At 35.0% G+C, this 23,649-nt stretch overlaps 1 protein-coding gene across 10 annotated transcripts in view; it reads right to left on the bottom strand.

The window, feature by feature from the left end:
* Positions 1-769: 769 nt before the first annotated feature.
* Positions 770-23,649, bottom strand: part of LOC144980666 (microtubule-associated serine/threonine-protein kinase 3-like) — a 216,923-nt gene continuing 194,043 nt past the window's right edge. For 6 of the 10 annotated variants that reach the window (XM_078928419.1, XM_078928412.1, XM_078928401.1 and 3 more), the window contains 12 exons: positions 16,620-16,794; positions 15,951-16,042; positions 15,422-15,502; positions 14,862-14,932; positions 14,220-14,447; positions 13,757-13,984; positions 13,313-13,458; positions 9,151-9,407; positions 8,039-8,205; positions 5,142-5,282; positions 3,978-4,189; positions 770-2,523 (listed from right to left, as the gene is read on the bottom strand). In XM_078928419.1, the coding sequence (XP_078784545.1) occupies positions 1,378-2,523; positions 3,978-4,189; positions 5,142-5,282; positions 8,039-8,205; positions 9,151-9,407; positions 13,313-13,458; positions 13,757-13,984; positions 14,220-14,447; positions 14,862-14,932; positions 15,422-15,502; positions 15,951-16,042; positions 16,620-16,794 (2,944 nt within the window). In that variant the 3' untranslated portion in view covers positions 770-1,377. Of the gene's footprint in view, positions 2,524-3,977; positions 4,190-5,141; positions 5,283-8,038; positions 8,206-9,150; positions 9,408-13,261; positions 13,459-13,756; positions 13,985-14,219; positions 14,448-14,861; positions 14,933-15,421; positions 15,503-15,950; positions 16,043-16,619; positions 16,795-23,649 lie in introns of all 10 variants that reach the window. The other 4 variants (XM_078928372.1, XM_078928359.1, XM_078928354.1 and 1 more) reach the window with 1 other exon arrangement.

A 23,649-nucleotide genomic window follows, 5' to 3' on the forward strand; every position in this document is an offset into this window, starting at 1 on the left:
TCCTAATAGGAATTACAACACGATTCAGAGAAAATTGGTAGGTACTTGTCACATCTATCAGTATAAGAGATAGACATCTTTTAATTTTAAATGAGCAATTTGTTGAATTTGATAGAGCAATAATTTCATGGTTATGTCTCAATAACTAATTTGATTCTCGACATGCTCACATTTAAGGCATACTAAGAAAAAGGAGATAATACTATGAATAAACAAAATTTTATATTTAAAATGTCTAATTTCAACCTTTAACCATACGCACATCAAAAACATAACACCAGTTTTTTAGTAAAGAGACAAAAACGATTCAAGGAGCCTGATTCAACTTTTAAAATGAGCTTTTATATAGTGCAATCTCCACTAATCGTGCTCAGAGCGCTTTACAAGAGGTCCCTGGCCAACAGCAACACTCAACATGTAGGATGGTACATGTCGCCTGTTAGAATTTGAAGTGATAGTAAAGGATTTAAAGGACAATATGCAGCAGATGAAAATGTATGTGCAAATTAATGTTTAACACAAAACGAGAGTACAATATATTATAAAGATATATCATTATCACAGACAGTTTAGATGACATAAAGTAGATTCAGATTTGCTTTAATCAAAATATTACATTGAGAGAATGATTTATAACACTGTCCTACTGGTAAAAATCTTTTAAATCAAATTCTCTGCTTAAATTAGATGCTGTGTTAATCACAGCTTCTGCCCCTATATATGTATTTGGGGAAGGAAACGATAAAAAATTAAGTCAAATATATTCAAGTGAGTTTTGGTATGTCAAAATGACATTTATTTTCTGTAATCAAGACATTCAGGGGTCAATAGAATCATAGAAATAAAGACAAACACAGCAAGATAGATGATTGTCTCTGAAGGAAAGAAATTACTACATTGTTGAATCTAATGATAAAGTACATAAAAGAGATGTAATTTTAAAGAATCATTTGAGCATTCAAATCAATGACGTCAACAACAATGAGATGGCAGCTGTCATATTTACAAATTATAAACAATGTGAATGAAGTGCACTATTAAAAAAAATAAAAAAATTCATACATATCTAATAAAAACTATGTATGATAGTAAATGAGAGGCAGGGAAGAGTTTTGAATTGTTCAATCAAGTAGAGAATCACAGTCCAGCCAACCCTCACCATCATCAATCAAAGAAATAGAATACCGATGATTAGAGAAGAGAAGTGAATGCAAAGATTTATCCAAAGGGCTTAGAGCAGAATTAATCTTTACCACTTGAAAGGACATTTGTAGTCCTCTTGATTCATTCATTTTTCCCAGGTCTATAGAGCACCAAGAGGAATTTCACATCCCTAAAAAAAGATAAATAGTTCCATTCATTTTAATTTTTTAAATTTCACGTTGGATCAGGGGGTGAGGTTACTTTGTCTTGAAGAGACACTCTCCTGTGTGGAGGAGGCAATTTGTCTAAATTATTCCCACTGCTGGGCCTCTGGTTGGCTGAACTAGGGTGGAGCCGCTCAGGTGAAGAGGTTCTTCTGAGCATTGGGGATCCAGGCTCACAACTTTTTGGTCTTCCTAGTACAGAAGAATGGTGGGTAGAAGAAGAACTGGAGGAGGATGAGGTGTATGTTCCACCAGTTGATGATGATTTCATGGAGGCATGAAGGGCCTTCTTACAGGCGGGGTGGCTTGTGTGTGGAAGGGGGTGGTGGAGGTGGTGGTGGTGGTGGGATGGGATAGTCTGCTGAGTGAGGTTTGAACTCCCCACCTGGTAACCTGGCTGAGGTAATGCAAGAGGTGATGGGCTCCGGGCAGGGGACGCAGCGGTACCTGATGGTGATGGAGTTCTAGCTAAGGGGGATAGGGGAAAGTTGTGCACTGACTTACGACGATGTGGGGATTTGAGACTGGCCGCTTTTTTGTGTTTGACAACATGGAGGGAACTGGGACGTCCAAAGTGAGCCACAGCCTGCGTGGCTGGGGAGTTTGGAGTGCTGGAACTTGGGGAGCTAGAATTTGAGGACCCCGCTTGAGATGAGTCTGGTGACCGAGGTACAGAGACAGGAGGTGATCGCCCCAGCTTGCCATGGTGGTGGTGGTGGTGATGATGGTGGTGGTGACTTGCAACAGGCGTTCCTTCCCCTGATGAACCTGATCTATTCAAAGGACTAAACTGCTGCCGGCCAGGGGTGTGATGGTGGTGCTGAGGTGTAGCAAGAGGGAAGATGGGTTCTGACTTTTTGCTGCTCAGCCTCCTGAATAGAGTACGACTTTTCTTTTTGTCAATGACTTTCTCTTTGGGCTGTTTCTTCTTCTGGCTTCTCCTGATCATTTTGCCTGGATTCCCTTTCCGTCTAGAGCCTTCTCTGATAGAAGTCTTGTCCAAGGGAATGGCACGAATGTTGACAACACTGCCACTGCTGAGTAGATGGACCACCTGGGTGTGCAGCAGGCTCTGAACACTTTCATCATTGATGTGAGATATCAGATCTCCTGTTCGAAGACCTGCTTCAAAGGATGGACTGTTTGGCTCCACTTCCTGTTTGTGGAGTTGTGAGATAAAAAGAGAAAAACAACGATCATTAACTACCAAAAACAGAATTTACAAAATGGAATTATAAGATGTGAAAAAACGATGAAAAGAGACAAGGTGGAATTATACCTCTAAATTTGAGCAAAATTATCTTTATATATATATATATGATACAATGGTGCTTTGTGATTAAAAATGTTGTATTTACCCAGAAATATTGTACGAGAAACTAAAAAAGGTGCATGGGTAATCCTGTAACATGGAATATCCATCAGGAGGAATAAAGAGTGTAGAACATTGTAACAAAACAAAAGGTGAGCGATTTAAAAATGTTATATTTCTTTCTTTTTTTGATTTCTACTCTTGTCTGCCTTGATTTGCAAGGACTGAAATTTGAATCTTTCTCCAGATTACTATGCTTAGAATGTATTCTCAAAGAATCTTTTACATGTACAGTGACTCAGACCCCTTACTTTCAACCTTTGAACCTACTAGAGCCAAGTTTGTGAAGGCGATGAAAAAATCCAGAAGTCGAATGGGTAGCAAAACCTTGAATTCTAATAAATAAACATTTATTTTTGAAATCATGGGGAAATTTTCAGTTATGCGAAAATATGCAGTAAATAGCAAATAATGTGGACCACATTACAGTGGAATCCACATAAAGTCACCACTCTTATAGTCAACTTCTGCTTAAAGTCAAATTCCTTTTATTGATTCAAAACTTTTTATTATATATCTAGGTGTGCTCCATTGATAACGGATCAAGTCAAATCTTTCTGACCCTTTTGGTTTTGGCTTTATCAAGATTTCACAATGTGACTGCATAAAACTAAGGTAAACACATATAGCCTATAGTCAAGCATTTGAAAAATAAATCTGAAAATTTAAATACAAGAACAATCAAATTTACATCCAAGATTCACAAGAAATGAAGATGTTATAATCTAGAAAAACTAATGCCTTCAAATTTTCTTCATCTCCTCTCAGCAGTGTCAGTAGTAAAAAAATAATAACTTAAAAGATCTAGATTTCTAAACTGTGAATGAAGTTCATAACAAAGAGAAACAAATCTGGCAGACTTACAAGGGCCCAATGTGAGACTCAAAAAGGAAAATATTTCTGACTGAAATTATTTATTTATTTATTTTTTAAATTTGGTTTGCGAAATAACAGCAACGACAGATTACATAACTTGAATCAGATGTGAATGTCTACTTGATTATAGACAGTACTAGTACAAAAAGGATGTATAAAAAGGAAGTTGGATTGTATGAAATGGAATTTGGTTTTATATCTTCTTCTAGGGGAATAATTGGAGCATTGTAAAGTGCATTGATTTGGCCAATGAAAGAAAATGCAGTATACAAATATTTATATCTTTATTCTCCTTAGTCAGAAACAAAATTGAGAAATGACAACTGTTTGATTCCATCATAGCCTTTTCAACCAATACTTACTGTGACAATGTGTTGCAGAGTGTAAACATCAGAGTCCCCAATGTACACTCGAATGGAACGGAAACTAAATCCATAACCCCTGGCACCTTTCTTGAGAATGATTGGCGGTTTGAGGCTTCGGGTCAGAGGTGAAATATCACGGTTGGGTGACCCATCCCTTGAGCTGGCACTGGAACCACCAGGAGAGGTAGCTTTAGGGGTGGCAAACTCATCTAGTAGATGAAAGATGTAATAATTAGTTTTCAGTTTAATGCATAGAATAATATTTATTCAATCTAATAGCTATTTGTTCACACCCATCCGTTTCCAATGATAAAATACATATTTAGCTGGTAAAATAGTCTATTGGAATTTCGAATGAGAAAATTCTGTGACAAAGCATCAATTTTCCTTCTAGCCTTTACACAAATTAATGAACTCGACTCATGACAGTTTAATAAAAATGGCTATAGGCAGTGATTGATGAGTATATCAATTAATACTGAATGGAATGGAGATTTTGTTGGATATTATTGAGATATTGTCTGATGGGGGAGATATTCGTGACCCATAGTGTGAAATTGCTATTTATCTCAGGATGAAACGCGGGACAAAAAGTGAATAAAAATCTTAAATGATCAGAAATCTGAAATAATCCAATTATAGTCATTCTCTTCAATCAAACAAATAAACTTATCCAAAGTTTCAAATCATTGACTATAAATTCAATTTTCATTGTCAGTGTCACTCCAACAAAATACTGTTTTGAGACCAGACACATTTAGGAAGTGTATTATTATCATTATTATATCTATAGAAATGCACTCGACAAATTGTACTTTAAATAGACCACCATTGTATTTATATCAGGCCAAGCGGCTTTTTGATTCCCAAACTCGCTCCATGTAATGCTGACAGACATTTCTACGAATTTTCTCCCAATGCATAGCACATAATAACCAACCCAAGTCAAGCTTATAAACAAGGCTAATAAAAATGTAGGCAGAGTGCCATCATTTAGAAATCACACTTACTTTTAACATGTGCCTAATGAAAATTATAACATTCAATGAAATACACGCAAGCCTACAAAAACAACAAAACAAGAGATCAACAAAACTAAAAAAAACAAAAACAGGTGAGGATGCAGCAGGTATTGATTAAAATTTCTTATAATGCACAAACCTCCTCCACTGTTTGTGATTAAAAGAGTTAGAGCATTGGCTGAAACAGATTTCTGCAAGGGCATTTTATTGTCAGATGAACGATTCTTGCTGTCACTTCTCTCCTTGCTGCCCTCTCGACCTTCATCCACTGGAGACAACTCTGTACAAATACAAATTTGACAAATATACTTTCAACAAAAAAATGTAATCATTTATTGGCATTCTCACAAGCAAGAACAGATTCCATATAAACATTGTATGAAAATCTTTTCAAAATGTTTGATTTGTATTATAATTTATTTATTACATTCAGTGTACCATGGAAATCTCAACCGGGCATTTGTTCAAGATTTCCATTTTTTCGAAACTTCCATGTTGAGTATTTACAGAAAATATGAAGAAGAATTGGTATGGTCACCTTATGATGATATGCAACTCCCCCAACATCTTTTAAGTATTATATTCACAAGCGAGGTACCACTGTCCCTTTTTATGTTTGTTTTTAAGGGTTTTATGGAGCTTGCAACACATTTAGGTAATATCAGCACCAGTAAAAAGGAAGAGAATGGGATAGTAAAAAGTTCTAGAATTACAATTAAAACACCCAAGAAAAGGTAAAACAAAGAGGAATTGGTTCAAGTAGGAAACAGATGTAGATTCCACGAGCATACCATCAGTGTACTTGATTTGAGATCACCTAAATGTCTCATCCTGACACAAGCAGAAAGAGGATCACACTCAAATGTTTACAAAATACATACATGTAAACAAAAAATAATACAACATAATAACAGAGATATGAGAAAAGACAAAAAACATCATCTCTTAAAACTGTAACAATATATTTGACTGTTCCCCTTCCAGTTAGGGTGTCAGGCCAGGGCCGGGACAAAACCAAGTAATCTCAATACAAGACAAAGACAGAAAGCATGTTGGAAAACATATAGGGGGATAGAAGACACAGTAAGTGCCTGCCTGCCCATTATGGGAGTGTTCCTTTTATTCTTTCTTTTAAAAATATGGCAGTAAATTAACTTTCATGCCATTTTCAGCAGAAATATGACAAGGGTGGTTTAGTAATAAAGTGTCTTTTTTGTGACAAAATCAAATCACGTCAAGTGTAGTCTCTGACTAGATGGGCGAAGATGATTGCCGAATTCTGGATAAGGCACTTTAAACACACAACCTCACATGAGTCAGGTGTTTGTTTTTGTTTTTGTTTTTAAAGGTTTTACGGCGCTTGCAACACATTTAGGTTATATCAGCGCCAGTAAAAAGGAAGAAAATGGGATAGTAAAGAGTTATAGAATTACAATTAAAGCACCCAAGAAAAAGTAAGACATAGGGGAACTGGGAACAAATAGGGATCAGATGTAGATTCCAAGAGCATACCACCAATGTACTTAGTTTGAGATCACCTAAAAGTCTCATCCAGACACAAGCACAGGTCCCAACTAAGAGGAATACACTCAAATGTTTACCAATTATATAATATAATATGTAAACTAAACATAATACAATGCATAACAACAGAGAGATGATTTACAAGGAAAAAAATATCATCTCCCATAACTATAACTATACATTCGACTGTTTCCCTCCCAGCCAAGGAGCTCCGGCAAGGATCAGGACAAAACTAAGTAATCTCATTCCAAGACAATGACCGGAAACAATTGGGAAACGGGTATGGGGGGATAGAAGACAGAGCATGTACCTCCCTGCCCGCTATGGGAGGTAGGAACCCCACCCAGTGAGTCAGGTGTAAATGAGTACCAGAATATAGGCAGTGATAAGAATGCTATTACAAAAAAGATGGCCTACAATTGACTTGAATAAAATGGAAATTGGTTTTATATGCCCCTCAAAAAAACAAAACAAAACGAAAAAAATAAGAAGGGCAAAAGTTACTTCCCTCAAAACAAAATAAATTATCTTTCTTTGATGATTTACATCTGAATCATAAACTTCATAAATTAAAATCAAATATCAAAAGGGTGAATTAGTTCGGTTGAAAGCTTGTAATACACATCTACACCACAATAAAACTGTTCACAGCATTTTGTGCATAATCTAATGGCACTACCCACATTACAGTAATGATGATATAATGATGTAATAAATGAATCAAATACTGTTGCTAAAGATGTCATAACAGTATTCCAGTTAGAGATAATTCAGAAATTTGAAAAAAATCCAGCTGAACTATCTTGCATTATGGTGGATGTTTTGTTTTTTGTTTTTAAGGGTTTTACGGCGCTTGCAACACATTTAGGTTATATCAGCGCTAGTAAAAAGGAAGAAAATGGGATAGTAAAAAGTTCTAGAATTACAATTAAAGCACACAAGAAAAAGTAAGACATAGGGGAACTGGGGACAAATAGGGATCATATGTAGATTCCAAGAGCACACCACCAATGTACATAGTTTGAGATCACCTCTAAGCCTCATCCGGACACAAGCACAAAATCCAACCAAGAGGAATACACTCAAATGCTAACATTATACATTGAAAATAACAAATATAATAATACATAACAGAGAGATGATTTACAAGGAAAAAAATACCATCTCCCAACACAATAACTATGCATTTGACTGTTTCCCTCCCAGCTAGGACCCCGGCCAGGGCCAGGACAAAACCAAGTAATCTCATTCCAAGACAAAGACCGAAAGCATGTTGGAAAACAGTTATAAGGGGATAGAAGACACAGTATGTACCCCCCTGCCCACTATGGGAGGTAGGAACCCCACCCAGCATTATGGTGGAGCGCTATAATTTGAGAAAAAAAAAAGGAGTAAATCTGATTTTAGCGGGTTACTTGGCAGTTATGATTATATATAAATATCTAAATTAATCTTTTGTATAGCCTTTAATGACATATACCTGTATTGTGATACATATATTTATGTTTATACCTTTGGGACTAGTGGGTTGCTTGTCTTCTTCAGATGAGATGGCGAATTTGGGTATGATGTTTTTAGATGGCGGTTTGTTGGCCCGGGACACAACAGGAGAGTAGCAGGAGTCACTGTCTGTTTGTGAGGAGTCTGATACACTTGCATTGTCACTGGGACGACGGCCACTGAGATGGAAAAGTGGATTTGAATAAGAATGAGTTAACAGATTAATTCCACTGATAAGATCAAATGAACAAGTACTTGTTTAATAAATCAAAAGGAAAAATTTTAATGGCTGAGGAGTGTTGATATTAACTATTTGAAATATGAAATGTATGTACCGATATTTGCTCAAATATGGTTGAATTTATATGCTCAAGACAAAGAATTTCCATTTTAAAAAATGGAATGATTTCGTATATGTGCTTAGTTTGAAAACCAAAACAGTTGTTAAAACAATAAAGACTGGCATTAAAACAAAAGACAAACAACTGCTTTTTCCAATATCAACAAGAACCCGCAAAAGAAGTATAATCCTGTGTGCAAAATCATTAAAATCGTTAAGATTGCAGAATAAAGGTTGTTGATATATGACAGCATTTGCATAATATTTTTGTTTATGTTTTTAAGGGTTTTACAGTGCTTGCAACACATTTAGGTCTTATCAGCGCCAGTAAAAAGGAAGTAATGGGATAGTAAAAAGTTCTAGAATTACAATTAAAGCACCCAAGAAAAAGTAAGACAAAGGGGAATTGTTTCAAGTAGGGAAAAGGTGTAAATTCCAGGAACACGGCATCCCTGTACTTAGTTTGAATCACCAAAATGTGTCTCATCCTGACACAAGCACAGGTTCCCACAACGAGGAACAGTCAAATGTTTACAAATCATATGTATGTAAACAAAAATAATACAGTACATAACAGAGAGATGATTTACAAGACAAAAAATATAATCTCCCAAACTCTAACGATACATTCGACTGTTTCCCTCCCAGCCAGGGTCAGGACAAAACCAAGCAATCTTATTCTAAGACAAAGATGAAAAGCAAGTTGGAAAACAGTAAGTGCCTCTCTGCCCACAACGGGAGGTCAGGAAACCCCACTCAGATGTAGAATGTAAAAGAACTATACCTGTTATGGACAGAAGATGTCTCATCCTCCACCTTCAGACTTTTGTCATTGCTGTGGGTGCTATCCATGGAATCTGATGTCAAGCTGTCTTTGTGATGGAGATGGGGGTGGTGGTGATGATGGTGATGTCGAAGGTTATCCAATGACCCATCAGAACCTTCTGACTGATTGGAGTCTTTGCGCTCCAATGCCCTCCTCTCTAAAACCCGAGCCCTAAAATCATCTGCACTAGAATGACGGCGCCTCTCTCGTAGTTCCTGAAAGATGTGCAATAAAATATATAGATATTAAACTCCAATCCAGATTTATATTTTTCGACACCACAGCTTACACCCTCACACCTTTTTCTACAATAAGCACTGTGGATACCATTGGGTTTAGTGACGGACCATCTATCACCAAAGTACACGTTTACATTTTGATTTTATAGCTCTTTTGCTTAGCCCAGCAAGTAGAGTAGGGTGCCTGAAGAATGACAGTTGCCAAATTTTGCCATCTTCAAACCAATTTATTAAACCAAGTTCTTATGCCCATTGTTGAAAATTCGTATTTGACAGGTCACCTTTGAACAATTTTATTATACAGATTAACAATCAATTAATTGGCTTTTGTCTTGACATCTTCTAGCACCCTTCCCTGCCCCTTGGATAAGTGATGATCTGTCTAGATAAATTGCCATTCTTAGCCGAGTTGACGACAGCAAAATTGATGTGCTTGAAAAAATGCTTTATGTATAAGTGTTTAGCAAATCATAGCGGCCAACTTTCAAAAAGCAAAATCGGGACACCCTTATGCACAATGCCATCATGATCTAAAACAAGAGTATGTTTGGACTACTATAATCTAGATTTAGAGCCTTTTGTGTCCTTGTTTTAATTTGCTAGCCAGAAAAGCACAACCCTGAGACATTGATTGCCAAATCAGGACAGTCCCAATTTTATCAGGACAGTTGGCCACTATGGCAAATCAACACAGGAAATTAAAGAGATGTGATTTAGAAATTAGTTCAGGTAAAAAGCCGTTATCCCGGTATTTTAAGCAGAGAAAACTCTCAACACTACATGGCCAGCATCCCCCCCCCCCCCCCAAAATGTTCTAAAAGGAATATATGCCTAACATAAAGTCAAGTCATGAATACATGCCTATTGCTTTTACAATGTGAAGATTTTGTCTATTGCCTTGGTTGGGTCAAAGTTTCATGTCTCCATAATGAAAGAAGCTTCATTCTACAGTGGTGGTTAATTCAAAGATCCATGTCTTCATCATGATGTTGACAACAATAATGGATTCAAAACCCCTAAACTGCATAACCTCAGTATGTGCAATTAAGCAACATCCTTTTCATTTTAATTCATTAAGGGAGAAGAATACATTTGCCATTTATTTGTGGCCACAAGAGATCCAGCCAGATAAAGCTGTGCATACCAGTGTTGACGCTTATAGTTTCTAAGAACAAATACGATTGAATGACAGTTTGTTCACTTGTAGATGAAAATGAGCCCTTTAAAATGCAATATTGATTACATGTGGGTTGTCCTTATAAGAAAGCTCTCTGAATTGGACAAACTAATACGCAGAACAATAAGTTTAACATTGAAATAATCATTCTGTATATCATAACATAAAAAGAAGGACACATTTCACACATATAGCAGAGTTGTCTGAAATTTAACAGCACTTGCAACACTTGAAAGTCATTTCCAAATCAGGAAAAGGAAGTTGATGTGATGGTCAAAAACATTTAGACAAAGAGTTAATCACCGCTGCGAAGGCCCAATTAAAATGATTGAGTACAAAGGGTACTAGGTCAATGGAGAACAGAAGTAGATCCAAGACCAATCTATTCTTGTCTCTAGTCTGAAATTACTTACAAGTCCAAAGCAGACACAAACATGGGACTGTGGGTATACTCGAGTTACAAAATAAAAATTGCTCTGACCTAATTGCCTATGAATCATGACGGAATGGAGAAAAATATTTTCTTTAATTCTCTCTAAATTCAATCTTTATGAATGTTCTTCACACTTAAGGCATGTAAATCCATGCATTACATACATTGGTCTCGGTTGTTAACAGAAAAATTTATCAAGTTTTGAAAACAGTGATATGGAGTTATGCATTAAAATAGTTTCGCACTAGTTTCGCACTGTCCTCCAAGGACAAAATGATGGAGGGAAATAAGACATTTTCATAAGCATAAGAGTTTGATTTAAAATTTGATTCAATTCATAAGAGGGGTTGAAAACATTTGTCAATGAAAAGACCACCAGCCTTATCGATAATCTCCTATTTTGGCTATATCACCAGCCTTATCGATAATCTCCTATTTTGGCTATCATTCCATACATTGACTTGATTCCATTGTCGGCATCATCGAATCCATTTGCATACAAACAAGGCCAAATAAAGTGGCAAAGAAAAGTGGTAAAAGAAACAAGAAATGTGAAACATCTCATGGGCTGTGGGATTCAATTTACAAAGAATTGGGCCAATTCGGTGAAGGTGAAGATGAGGGTGACAGAAAAACTATTCCAGTAGGAAATATAATGAAATGTAAAGTATGGGAAAAACTCAAACCCCTCCACCTTTATTTGTGGTCTTTGATTAAACTGAGGCTTACATTCTCTCTTAGTATTGATTTTTCAATTTAGGCCAAAAAAAAAAGTGAACTAAACTAATGAACTTAATTTGAAGCCTTTTTTTTCATGAGGAGAGCAAATTGTGATGAGATGTAAGACAGAAGACAGTGAGAGAATGAATACATGGACTATCTACACATTTATACATCTTTGAGGTTACCTCCTCTTTGATAGCACATCAAACTGGGCATTTGAGAATCAACCCTCCAAATGCCACAACATTAAACACGTTGACTAAACAAAAACTACACATCCATTTCTCAACATATGTGAATATACAGATTTTGCTGTTTGAAACAGACCCTTTCAAAGTTTTCAATTGGGGGAAAAATTGGGTAGGAATTTTAATTTGAAATGGAACTGATTAAAGAAGAACTTAAATATTTGATTGATAGATATACGCTAACTCAAATGTCTTCAGAAATATTGAAATTTTCATGGTAAAAATAATTGTCAAAAAATCTTTAAATCTTATGCCCTGATCAAATGAAGGCACATCGGTATAAAACTCAAAAGACAATGACAATCATGTTATGTATAGAAAATTTCGTAATTTATTCTTGCACCTCTCAATCAAAGAAGTGTACTAGACAGTGCTTACCTCTTTATCTATTGTGGTTTGGAATTACATTGATAAGACACCAACACATACTAAAATAAACACAATGACACATAAGGAATGAGACATGTGAACACACCTTTCTTGAAGAATCGAAATAGCTAACAAATCCTGATTAATATTGAGTACCGTTCATGATGAATATTAATACTCAACTATGTGTTTTGGAATAGGATATTCAAGTCGAACAAAAAAATCTATACTTAAAATAATTTAGAATCAAGTTAAATTTGAGTAAAATTTCTTTTCTCATCCTTTGGTTGTCTAATTGACATTATAAGTAGTAAAATGAGTTGATTCCCTTTACTTATTCTTTGGGAAAATTTTATTTTTATGGTCAAACTCACAAAAAAACAAAACAAATGACAATGGGGTCTGTTGCAGTGCACCATTGAGAAGTGAGTAATAGAAACCGTGTTTCTCGCTCAAATATAAAACAGATGCTGTCAATGGGGCTTGAACTAACGTCTGCTAGTTATTACATCCCCAACAACTATTTACAACCCAGAAACCCACCTCGTTTAACATGAAAGGATCCCAGAACATATGGAAAAAAAAAATTGTCTAAAAAAACCCAAAAGAAACTGGTTGAAATCAGTGTACATTCAGAGTTAGCTGAGGCTAACTCTAACAACATTCTTTTCATATTTAGTTATTGACAATACAAAGAAATGACTGGAAACCTTAAATTGGTTAGTAATGTACGGCAATGACATCATATATAGGTAACAATTCTTTTCCAATCAGTAACACTGATGCCATGGATAGTGGGGAGATTATGATGACCATTGGGAGAAAGCAGAAGGGCGACGACATCGAAGACGACGATTAACACATTATAAATTTGGTCAACCTGTGGAGGAATGTGAGCGTAAGGGCTAAGTAGAGCCATGGAGTTGTTTACATCATTAATAAGGGGCTCCAGACTTCGGTTGTAGACTCGGGAGTAGCGTGGAGAGCATGAAGAGAAGGAATGGAACAGGATTTCATCTTGGTCATCTTCTGTTTCTTCTCCTGCATCCAAGTCATGATTGTAGCGCTCTGCTCGACCTGGGAGAAAGTGAAAAGTAGAGAAGTTTAAAAAGAGTAAAGTATTACTATTTACATTTTATAATTCCATGGCTTTGAAGTAAATATCAAGTTACATATGCAAGATGTTTCTTACAAAATGACAAGAATAGTTTAAAATCAAAAACAAAATTTCTGTTCAACTACAAAATGATATCCTCAACGTAAAATTAATAATGTACACTTGCCCCTTCATATTATTATCTAAAATCCCAAATCTATTTGAGAAGATATCAAATACTAATGAAGTAGAAGTTATTTATCTTAATCTTGTACTCACTGTCAAAGTAACTTGTGTCTTCTTCACTATCTAGTTGTGGCACAAACTCTGCTTTCTGTCTCAAAACACTATCCCAATTGAGAGACAGGAAAAAGATGTGCTCCTTGACCTCCTGAACACCGCCTGTCCCAAGACGTTGTATAGGATCATGCTGTAGAAGGCCCATGATAAGGTCCTTTGCATCGTCACACACCTGCCATTCCTCCTCACCGGGCCATTGAATGCTCTCTGGTGTGGCGGAAATGGGAGAGTAAACATGTGGTTAGAGTGCCCGCATTGGTTTAAGAATATACACTCTACTATACTACTAACATTAAAGTAAATAAACCAAAATACCTTTAAAACACAAAACTCACTGCTTAATAAAACAAATATAAAATGTAACAAACCAAATGTGAGATGACAATAAAACTTGTCCGCATCGAATTTAAATAGCAATGAAAACAATAGATTTTGTTCTTACCAGTAATGACCTGGGAGAATAATTCTTCCGGTGTGTCCCCAAAGAAAGGGACACAACCAACCAGGAACTCATAGAGGATAATTCCCATGGACCACCAATCCACAGGCTTGCCATAACCATTACACAAGATCACTTCAGGGGCAATGTATTCCGGTGTCCCAAACACTTGTTTGTCTCGGAACTGTTTACAGTCTTTATCAAGAGTGTCCTCATATAAGTTGGTTGTCACTGAGAATAAAAAATTTGAAACCTCAAAAAACAGTAAAGATGATATACAACCAAACAACTTTTCTTATTTAAAAATACATAACAACAACAAAAATGATTAAAGCATTTGCAATTTCTTCTTTTGTCAAAAAAAAATGATGAATAAACTGTTAAACTAGACGTCAAAAGCAATAACAAGAAAGATACAAACCAAAGAACCAGAGGATGCACAAAAATATATATGAAATTGAGTTAAATGTTAAAAGAATAATATTGACAGTCCGACTGGCCAATGAAAGACTTAATTTGCAGATTAATAAATCATTAAATGGACATGGAGTGTGTTGTGTCAGTAAGGGATTGAGATGTGGCAAATCCCACACAGGAGCCATCAGAAGAGGAAATAACAAATAATATTGAGACAACTCAACTTACAGCTCATAAGTCCAATCTTGGACAATCCGAAATCAGTCAACTTAACGTGACCCAAGGCTGTGATCAGCAAGCTGTGAAAACAATTAAATATGGAAAAGGGAGTTTATTTTCACTCAAAAATCAGAAATTGGTATCAAATATCTTATGAAATGCAAGATAACAAGAATAAGTTCTATTTTTATATAGCATTAATTAAATGTTATTTGATTTCTCCACTCCAAACTCTTTTCTTTATTTAGAAAAAAAAAACCAACAAAATTTATACAGAGATAATTGGAATGTGTGAATTAATGAATCTAAAAGAAAAAGAAAGCAAGCTCCTGAGCTGTGTACAACCTTCATATGCAAATAGGAAAAAGGTATTTGAAAAGTGAATCATTATCTTGAAACACAACAAGTGGTATATATATATATATATATATATATATATATATATATATATATATATATATATATATATATATATATATATATATATATATATATATATATATATATATATATATATTTATTTATTTTTTATTTTTTTTTTTTTTTTTGGTATAGATAAAGACTCATACTTATCAGGTTTGAGGTCTCGGTGCACAATACCATAACTGTGGAGGTATTCCAATGCTAGGACTGTCTCGGCAAAATACATTCTGTAAACAAGCAGGTAAAAAGTAAAGGTCAGCACTCAAAATCTATATTATTGAAATCAATTGTGCATACTAAAGTTATTTTTTTTCCTATCTTTATTCATTTAAATAATTACCAAAATGCCTTCCAGATACAGTTATAGCAAATATTTATTTCCAAGTAGGTTTATAATACAACAAAGATAAATACAAAGATTGAAATATTTATGATAAAGGTTAAACAGAAAAATATATGTTTGAGGTATCAATTATCAAAATGCCAAGTGACATTGAGGCAAGACCTCTACAAATCATATCATTCATTAAAATGTAAAATCAAGTTTTCCTAGTTTATGAAAAAGAGAGAACATTATGACATAAAATCTGTAGCAGATAAAAATAAAATATTCGACAAAAAAAAAAAAAAGCATTACTCTATATGTGAAAAGGGCTTACAGTAGTTATCACCTACCTGGCAAGATCTAAAGCCAAACAACCGACGTTCTTGATTAATGTGGCACAGTCCCCACCCTCTACATACTCCATTACCATACACAAATGTTTCTAGAAAGGAAAAGAATGATGGATGTACATATGGAGGGATGTAAATATGGATGTACGTAGGTAGGAGGATGTGACATTGCTGTAAAATTCCAGTCTCTGTACATTTAAAGATTAGCTATATGATTTATCATTTTAAAACAGAACAAGGGTTCAGTTTAAATATAAAATTGTCATAATAACATATTTTTATAAGCGCTCAATATTGCATATCGCCAATTAGTGGGAAAGAGAAAAGATGGATGACTGTAGACAAGATAGTTGAATAGGGTAAAGGATGATATGAAAGAACTGGTTCTGGAGGAAGATGATACATTTAACCGAGATGTATGGAGATGTGGCATTCATTATGGCAACTCTGCAAAATGCGGGATAAGCTGAAAAGAATAAGAAGAAGAAGAATAAGAAGAAGATGAGATTGCAGAACACCACTAGAAAACTGTACAACCAGAGAAACTTAAATGAAATGAAAAATAAAATTCCTACATTAGCAGTTTTGTATCCTACGTTAAAACAAATGTTAATCCCATAAAAATAAGTGGTAGTGCATAAAATCATTAATTATGATATTAATTCTCACCTTTGTCTCAAAGCTGCAGTACATAGACACCACAAATGGGTTGTCAGTAAAGGACAAAATATCTCTCTCCAGGAAAACCTGTTCTATTTGATTTCTCAGCACCAAATTTTGCTTGCAGATCTTTTTCATGGCAAATCTCTGACGTGTTGTCTTATGACGCACCAGGTACACAGCCCTGAGAAAATAATATATTTAAAAATGATAACATACCCAAATCATCTAAAATTGACAAAATTGTGAAAGATCACCATTTCCTTTCCTTTGTTTTTTCCCTCCAATTTTCTAAATTAGAGTTAAATGTGAACTTACTTTTTTAAAACTCTTTCAGCAGTGTGCGGCCAGAGCAGAATCTGTTCTACTGGCCAATGGCTGCACAGTGTGGCCGGTCTTGAAAGGCAAAATAATAATGTAATCCAATCCTACTTTCTAAAAAAGTACTATAAATTGAAATAATGGTATCCTTTCTTACATTAGAACATTCAATTGGCCCTAGGGGGGGGGGGGGGGGGTATTTTAATTGTAATTTTGCGCCAAATTCGAATGTTACTTTGTCTTAGCTTGTCGTCCTCATGCTGCTCAATCAGGTGTCAGCCATTTTGTGACGGAAATGCGAATATAGCCTCAGCACTGAAAGAGTTAATGTTAAAGGAGAAATTGCGCAAGGGCAAAAAGAAAAAGATTTGAAAAGTGTCTATGAAACAGTATCAGACAAAGCGGAGAGAAAAATACAAGAAAAAAACCATTGCAAAAATATCATCCTGCTTCGACTAGGGGTTGAACCTCAGACCTCTTGATTACTGGTCAGACATGCTGCCATTACACCACACGTTACCCGATAGCTGGGACGATTTAATGCTTCGGCTGTGAACCCTCGCTGCATCACAAAACACAGACATTGACAATGAGAGGATGAAGCCATTATAGTAGCTCCATTTTTTTTATTGTTAAAAATATCAAAGTGACAAAATGAGGAGAGGGCACCCGTGTAAGATAAAGATCTGAAAAGTGTGTAAGAAACAGTGGCAGACAAAGCAGAGAGAAAAATACTAATTTGTCACTTTGATATTTTCAAAATAAAAATGAAGCTAACTCAAATGTCTTCGTCCCATAGCAATCTAGAGACGTGCAGTTCGAGCGACCGTGGCCAAAAAAATCTGGAAGGCCCATGGTTTTTTTGAACTGGGGGAAGGGGCGAGAGTTGAGTTACCTCGGTTACCTGCATGATATGGCATTAATTACATTACTCAAACACGCTCGCACGCATACCAAAGCACTAGAGTTTTAAGACTAAAACGCACACGCATACACACACACACACACACAGACACTTAGCATCACCTAGGTCAAGTAGTGCCATATGTCACACTTTTAAGAATTCAGTCTTGCTTGTACATATTGACCACTTGTAGTTGTGAATCGCCCTTATTCTGTTGTTCATTTTCATGGAGTGACCATTAAGTTTTGTTGTAGTTGTGAATTGCCGTTGTTTATTGCTCATTTTCCCTGTACAATGGATTCGGCAATGCATTTTAAGCAAATAATAAACAATTTATCATTATTTTTTAAAATCAATAATAGCCGAAAATGCCTCGAAAATGTTCTGTTTTTGATTGCACTTCAAATTATAGACATGGCGAAAAGACAACTGTATATAAATTTCCTTCGGCTCCAATTGAGAGACAAATATGGATTAATGCACTGCCAAATAAAATCGATTCGAGTGATGTTACAGACTATATGGGTATCTGTGCCAATCATTGGCATCATGATGCTCCTATAAGACGGAAATCAAGGTATCCTTCACCTGCTATTCCTCCAAATAAATGGCCAAATACAATACCCCCTTCTTGTTTGCGAAAAACAGCACCATCTCGTCAGACATTAAATTCGATAAGTGAATTTAGAGACAGGCGTCAAGATATTGATGAGTTATCAATTTTTCTTAAGAAAGATTTACTTGAAATTACAGAAAATGAGTTGGGAAAGACCTTTAAAGATTGTTTTGTTCAAGAGATTTCCTCTCATGGTGTTGTTGGACTTTCTTCAGATTCTGAGTTTAGTCTTCATAGTCGTGCTCGGATCGGTATGGTCCACTCATTTAGTATCTACTTTACAGTTAAAGAGATGAACGATGATCACAGCATCAGTTCAATTCAATATGAGAGTTTCTTTGGAATTAAACAAAGCCAACACCAGACTTTCTCAGATGGAACCTTAAAGCGTTGGAATGAACTTACAGAAATACTTCGATTCTACACACTGGACTCCCAACTAGAAGGTGAGTTAACCTACTATTTTAATTTTTAAATGCGTTAGCGTCAGTTTTATTATCAACGTGAACTTAATAATAATAATAATAATAATAATAATAATAATAATAATAATAATAATAATAAAATAATAATAATAATAATAATAATAATAATAATAATAATAATAATAATGATAAGAAGAAGAAGAAGAAGAAGAAAGAAGAAGAAGAAGAAGAAGAAGAAGAAGAAGAAGAAAAGAAGAAGAAGAAGAAGAAAGAAGAAGAAGAAGAAGAAGAAGAAGAAGAAGAAAAGAAGAAGAAGAAGAAGAAAGAAGAAGAAGAAGAAGAAGAAGAAGAAGAAGAAGAAGAAGAAGAAGAAGAAGAAGAAGAAGAAGAAGAAGAAGAAGAAGAGAAGAAGAAGAAGAAGAAGAAGAAGAAAAGAAGAAGAAGAAGAAGAAGAAGAAGAAGAAGAAGAAGAAGAAAGAAGAAGAAGAAGAAGAAGAAGAAGAAGAAGAAGAAGAAGAAGAAGAAGAAGAAGAAGAAGAAGAAGAAGAAGAAGAAGAAGAAAAGAAGAAGAAGAAAGAAGAAGAAGAAGAAGAAGAAGAAGAAGAAGAAGAAGAAGAAGAAGAAGAAGAAGAAGAAGAAGAAGAAGAAGAAGAAGAAGAAGAGAAAAGAAGAGAAAGAAGAAGAAGAAGGGAGAGGAGAGTTGAGAGGAGGGACGACGACGACGAGGACGATGATGATAATAATAATAATATAATAATAATAATAATATTAATAATAATAATAATAATAAATAATAATAATAATAATAATAATAATAATAATAATAATATATAATGATAATGATACAATGATGTTGTTGTTGATGATGATGATGATGATGATGATGATGATGATGATAAGAAGAACTATTACCCTTGTTGTGTTGCTGTTGTTTTTGATTCGTTATAGATTCACGAAATTAAAATTTTGAAATGCATTGTAAAAATAAAATTCATTGTTTCCAATCATGTATCGTCTATTTCATTATCTTCTACTTTTTTTTTTCATTGCAGATGAAGAAAATGAATCCTCAATAGAGAAGTCTAAGGCTATCCAGAAATTTATAGAACGCCAGATTCAGCTCCTGAATGCTCAGAAAAATCAACGGATTTACTGTCCAGATGATTTAATTCTTGCTTTTTCGTGGTACACGGGGTCAAGAGTGCTATATTCTTCTTTACGTGGTCACCTTTATCTCCCTTCTGTCCACCCTAGGAAAAATTACACGACAAACCAAAAATGTAGCAGATTTCACCATCTATTCTAAATTTTTCCAACAGCAGGAACTACGAAGCAGAGCGTGTGTTGTGCCAAACTCTGAGTTAACAGAGTATTTTAATTCTAGGGACAGGGATGGTTTATCTTCACCGTGCGAGTTGTTTTTAGAATTTTCACTCCTTTCATATTGTTTCTTTGTTAACAATAAATCAAAAATATGTAGGGCAAGATTAGCCGTAATTCTTGGCAATTTTGCAGAGACATTTGCAATCGATGTGTGTGTTCCTGTAAAGGCCTGTCCAATATATTTATGAAGAGATTTTCAATTTTCAATTCGAAGAAGCAGTCGGATAAAGGAAGATGAACAAACTGAGGTCACAGTAATTGTTATATCAGCTCTATTTCTTTGTGGATATCAATTTATCATCCTTTATCATCATCATCATCATCATCATCATCATCATCATCATCATCATCATCATCATCATCATCATCATCATCATCATCATCAGTCCCACCACTACCAACATCACCGTCTTTGCAACCATCATTATATTCATCTTCATTCACCACCACTACCTCCCCCACCACCACCACCATCATCATCATTAACATTATCATCATCTTTGTCATTATCTATCAGAATCATTATTGTCAATATATATTAGCATTAGCAATCACCGCAATCACCTTCACTTTCTTCATCATTGTCATTAATATATCAGTATCATCTTTATTGCCCTCACCACCATCAATATCATCATCATCATCTTCACCTTCTTCATCATCCTTATCATCATCATCATCATCATCATTTTCCATCACTACCAGCATAATAGTCTTTGCGGTCATCATCATATCCATCTTTATTCACCACCACTACCACCACCATACCATCCTATTTAAATTATTAGCATCATTATTATCATTATCATCATCTTCATTCGTAGTCTATGTCACTATTTATCAGTGTCATCATTATTGTCATCACAAGCATTAATATCACCATTATTTTCACCTTCATCATTATTGTCATTATCTATCAGCATCGTCTTTATTACGTTCACCTTCTTTACCATTGTCATTATCTAACAGCATCGTCTTTATTACGTTCACCCTCTTTACCATTGTCATTATCTAACAGCATCATCTTTATTGCCATCACCACTAATATCATCTTCATCTTCATCATATCTCCATTATCTACCAACAACAACTTTATTGTCGACACCACCATCATTGTCATCACCAACTTCACCTTCATCATAATCGTCATTATCTGTCACCATCATCGTTACACCAGTATCATCACCAGCACCATTATCTTCACTACCACAACCATCAACCTCACCAACGTATATTATCAATTGTCTTCAACATCGTCACCACCACTATCTTTTTTTATTCATATTGCTATTGAAGCAGCTTTTTGTGTCGATCATATTCTCATATTTCTGCTGTGTCATCTGTAGGGGGCATAAATGAGAATTGTTCTTCAAATGCATGCAATCGTATCTAAAGCAATGTGTTTATATTGTCACTTTAAATGAGTTTTATAAAGAAATGAGCTGGGTCATCATACAAAATCTATTTTGAATATTATCATCATCAATGTCATCCTCCTCTTCCTAATTTTCATCATCATCATCTCATCATCATCATCATCATCATCATCATCATCATCATCATCATCATCATCTATCATCATCATCATCTCATCATCATCATCATCATCATCATCATCATCATCATCATCATCATCATCATCATCATCATCATCATCATCATCATCATCATCATCATCATCATCATCATCATCATCATCCTTTTACGCCCCTTTCTTGAGTATTAAAATATATTTCTGTAGTTAGTCTTATTTAATGTATTTATAATATTTGTATATAAATATAATGTGTGTGTGTGTGTGTGCGCGTGCGTGTGTGAGTGTTTTTGTGTGAGTGTTTGTGTGTGTGTGTGTGTCTATTTTGAATATTATCATCATCAATCTCATCCTCCTCTTTATCATCCTCATCATCATCATCATCATCATCATCATCCTTATACACCCCTTTCTTGAGTATTAAAATATATTTGTGTAGTTAGTCTTATTTAATGTATTATAATATTTGTATATAAATATAATGTGTGTGTGGTGTTTGTGTGTGTGTGTGTGTGTGTGTGTGTGCTATTTTAAATATTATCATCATCAATCTCATCCTCCTCTTCCTACTCTTTATCACCAATATCATCGTCATCATCCTTTTACGCCCCTTTCTTGAGTATTAAATATATTTGTGTAGTTAGTCTTATTTAATGTATTTATAATATTTGTATATAAATATAATGTGTGTGTGAGTGTTTGTGTGTGTGTGTTTGTGTGTGTGTCTATTTTAAATATTATCATCATCAATCTCATCCTCCTCTTCCTACTCTTTATCACCAATATCATCGTCATCATCCTTTTGCCCCTTTCTTGAGTATTAAATATATTTGTGTAGTTAGTCTTATTTAATGTATTTATAGTATTTGTATATAAATATAGATAGAATGCGCTTGGCCAAGGAGTTCACAACATTGCCATCCGGAAGTATAACGGACCAACACGCAAACTCTGTGTAACCATGAACTTTTATAGTCTGGTTAATACAGTTCAGTGAGAACAACTCACAAACGCGGATGGCAAAAACAATAACAAAGGCCTGAGTGACGTCATCTGCATACTATCTATAGTGTGTGTGTGTGTGTGTGTGTGTGTGTGTGTAATTATTGTATGACTTTTATTTGAAAGAAGTTAAATTCATCATTCTCATTATCATCGTCATCATCGCCATCTTGATATCAAGTAATTATATACTAATTCAATAAATAGTTAAACATCTATTATTAATATTCTCTGTATGAAACTGAACTAATTATTGGCCTGCCGTTGCCTACGTATTAACTAATTTGAAACATTGTAAAATACAAACTATTATTATTATCATCATCATATTCGTCGCTGATACCATCATTTCTTTTGATCCCCCCCTCTCTCTCTCTCTCTCTCTCTCTCTCTCTCTCTCTCTCTCTCCCACTCTGTAAAAAAAAACAAACTATTATTATTATTATATCATCATCATCATCATCACATCATCATCATCATCATCATCATCATCATCATCATCATCGCTAGTACTAGCATTTCCATTCAAAAATTATTATCATATATTTTTATAAAATAAACTTCAATTGCACTTTTTGCTTACAAATCTTATTTTATGTGTTCAACGTTTGATTCTCATTAAATGTAGAAGTTTGAGAGAGAGAGAGAGAGAGAGAGAGAGAGAGAGAGAGAGAGAGAGAGAGAGGGGGGGGAGAGAAAGAGAGAGGGGGGGGGAGAGAGAGAGAGAGAGAGAGAGAGAGAGAGAGAGAGAGAGAGAGAGAGAGAGAGAGAGAGAGAGAGAGAGAGAGAGAGTTAAGTGCTATCAGCGGGACTCGTGGGCCTTCTAGTTTTCACGCCAGATTCCCGACGAGTCG

The sequence above is a fragment of the Berghia stephanieae genome, chromosome 1 (assembly GCF_034508935.2).
Source record: "Berghia stephanieae isolate SIO BIC M18660-M18661 chromosome 1, UCSD_Bste_1.3, whole genome shotgun sequence".
In the NCBI taxonomy this organism is placed as follows: Eukaryota; Metazoa; Mollusca; class Gastropoda; order Nudibranchia; family Aeolidiidae; genus Berghia; species Berghia stephanieae.